Source organism: Manacus vitellinus, unplaced genomic scaffold, assembly GCF_001715985.3.
Source record: "Manacus vitellinus isolate BGI_N305 unplaced genomic scaffold, ASM171598v3 scaffold_61_pilon, whole genome shotgun sequence".
NCBI lineage: Eukaryota > Metazoa > Chordata > Aves > Passeriformes > Pipridae > Manacus > Manacus vitellinus.
The window spans coordinates 1,553,069-1,555,375 of NW_021940696.1; the positions used below are offsets into that span (position 1 = coordinate 1,553,069).

At 43.0% G+C, this 2,307-nt stretch overlaps 1 protein-coding gene across 1 annotated transcript in view; it reads right to left on the reverse strand.

Annotated features, from left to right (window-relative positions):
* Window positions 1–2,307, reverse strand: part of CUNH20orf194 (chromosome unknown C20orf194 homolog) — a 139,994-nt gene that overhangs the window by 35,838 nt on the left and 101,849 nt on the right. The window contains exons 8-9 of the mRNA XM_029963708.1: window positions 2,076–2,211; window positions 459–544 (exon numbers count right to left, since the gene is read on the reverse strand). Of these exons, the coding sequence (XP_029819568.1) occupies window positions 459–544; window positions 2,076–2,211 (222 nt within the window). The remainder of the gene's footprint in view (window positions 1–458; window positions 545–2,075; window positions 2,212–2,307) is intronic.

Sequence of the window (2,307 nt, forward strand, 5' to 3'; positions counted from 1 at the left end):
TGGGAAAGCAGCTGTTGTAACCCACTATGTTGGGCCCAAACCAGAGGAAAAGGGAAATTCAAACAAAAAAAATTTAAATAAAATTTAAAAAATTAAAAACAGGCTGAAAGAATTTCCTCTGTTCTTTTAAAAATCCTCAGTTATCTGAGGATAACAAATAGTTTGAATTACTATATTTTTGGAGAGTTTTCTTCTATCAAACTGTAAGGAACATTGACTTAAATATTTGTCTAGTGCTTGGGAAAGGCCTGCACAGTCAGATCTGACAGATTTTCTGTGGAACACTCACCTCTTGACACATTTTACCCCTGAAATCTGCTATGATCACATGCCCTGGTTACAGAACTACACAATACCTACCACTCCTGAGGCTCAGAAAGGGATCAGAGCCAGCTTTTAATTGCTGCAAATTTAAAAATAATTAAAGAGAGTATCTGCCTCGGCATTTTTTAATGTACTCACCCAGGAAAGGAACGTGACTGGTCCCAAAAAAATAGGTCCTTGAACAAGCCAGAGGTCCCTTGGGAGACACACACTGCACTACCTGGTAGTCAGTATTAATGAGACACAAAGAGACATTAGTAAAGCAAATTGGTGCAAGAATGGCCAATAAACTAAGATCCCCTTAAGTCCTCTAAGCACTGACAAACTACAGGAAGTTTACGACACACACGGAACTGGAGGTGGAAAAAGCAAACTTACGTTTTCAAAGGTCTAGTTCACTTTGGACTCGACCTGAATGGCTGAAAGACTTTGGGAAGGAGATGAGCTCTGACTTGGGTTCTCAATTTCCTATGCCAACTGCTCTTTTCATGGAGAGGAAAGTGGGTCAGGTTCCCATAACTATGCTGGTCTTATTTACTATTTTCATGACACCCTATTACAACAGTCTCACCTGTACCTGTAAATAAACCACCTTTTTTAAGAACAGCATCAGAATCTGAGGAGAACAGATGGAGCAAGTACATGAGAATAAAACTGTACTCGCACTCGGAAAGGCAGCAAATGGTCTCAATGTTATCAGGGGAAGAAAAGACAAAAGTTGAAAGTGTTTTCAGAGACAGAGTGTGTTAGAGCAGCAGATGGAGGATGAGGTTTCAGCAGGATGCTACAAAACAATCCTTTCTCAGGCTGTTGATGTGTCCAGAACACCCACGTTCATCCATTCCCTGAGGACAGTGCACATGGAATGTTGTCACGGACTCATCCCCTCACTCATCCGTCCACTCCACGATGACCTGGACTCAACCACATCCACCTGGACTCGCACCACTGTCGGACACTCCCGGAGCCCCTGGAGGGAGCAGGGAGGTGTCCACACTCTACCTCTCCTCCTTCGCTGCCCGTTGCCTTCTGGAGCCAGGAGGCCCCTCCAGCCAGAGGATCCCAACTGCCGGGGGGGGCTCCCCCGGTCACGGCCCCTGCGCCGCCTTCGACCTCATCAAATGTTTACCAACTAAGCTTTTACTTGAAAATGGAAACAAGTTAATCTTTACAACTTCATGGCAACATTCTTGGAACACCACAGATTCATTGGAACATTCTTGGGACACCACAGCGAGTTTCGGTTTCATCGACACTCGCTGGGTTTTGTTTGGTCGACGCAAGCTGGAATTTGGATACACATAAAAATCTCCTGTCTGTTCACAAAATTCTGTTCTAATGTCAAAAAAAAAAGGTGTCTTTTCACTTCTTTCTTAAGGAATCTGATTAAAATCATATCTGTGTGTCAGGATTAAACACATCATAGAAGGGTTTCACTTCATGAGGACAAACGTCCTCACAAACAGCATTTCCCTCTCCCCCACCCCACAGACAACTGTTTAAAAAGTTGTATTTTTACAGGAAATAAATCATTCACCAGTTCCTGATTAAGCATCCAGTCTTATAACTTAGAAGAAGAAAGAAAAAGAAAATTTCTTCCTTAAACTAATTGCTAAACTAACGTGTTTTTACGTTAAGAAGAATCAGGTGTTTAACTCATGGAAGGTAAGTACAAAAAACACACAAAGAAAAAGAGAAAATCTGCCAAAAAAAAAGCTCCAAAATCTCAGGTAACTACTCCAAAGCCTTACCATGTGCTTGGCAGTGCTCCCACCAAGGCCAGTGTTTCGAACAAGGTGTCCTTCTGATGGAAAATTAAAGTTACCAGAGTTCAGGTTCTCCTTGGTGGAGTGGCTGCCAAACAGGACGAAGGGCTGCCGGCTGGGGCTGGGGAGGAAACAGGGAATCACCACCCAAACACTTGGCAGGGAACTTAAAAACCAATGAAATTAAAGCTTTCAAGCCTGAGGGACCAAGTAGTGA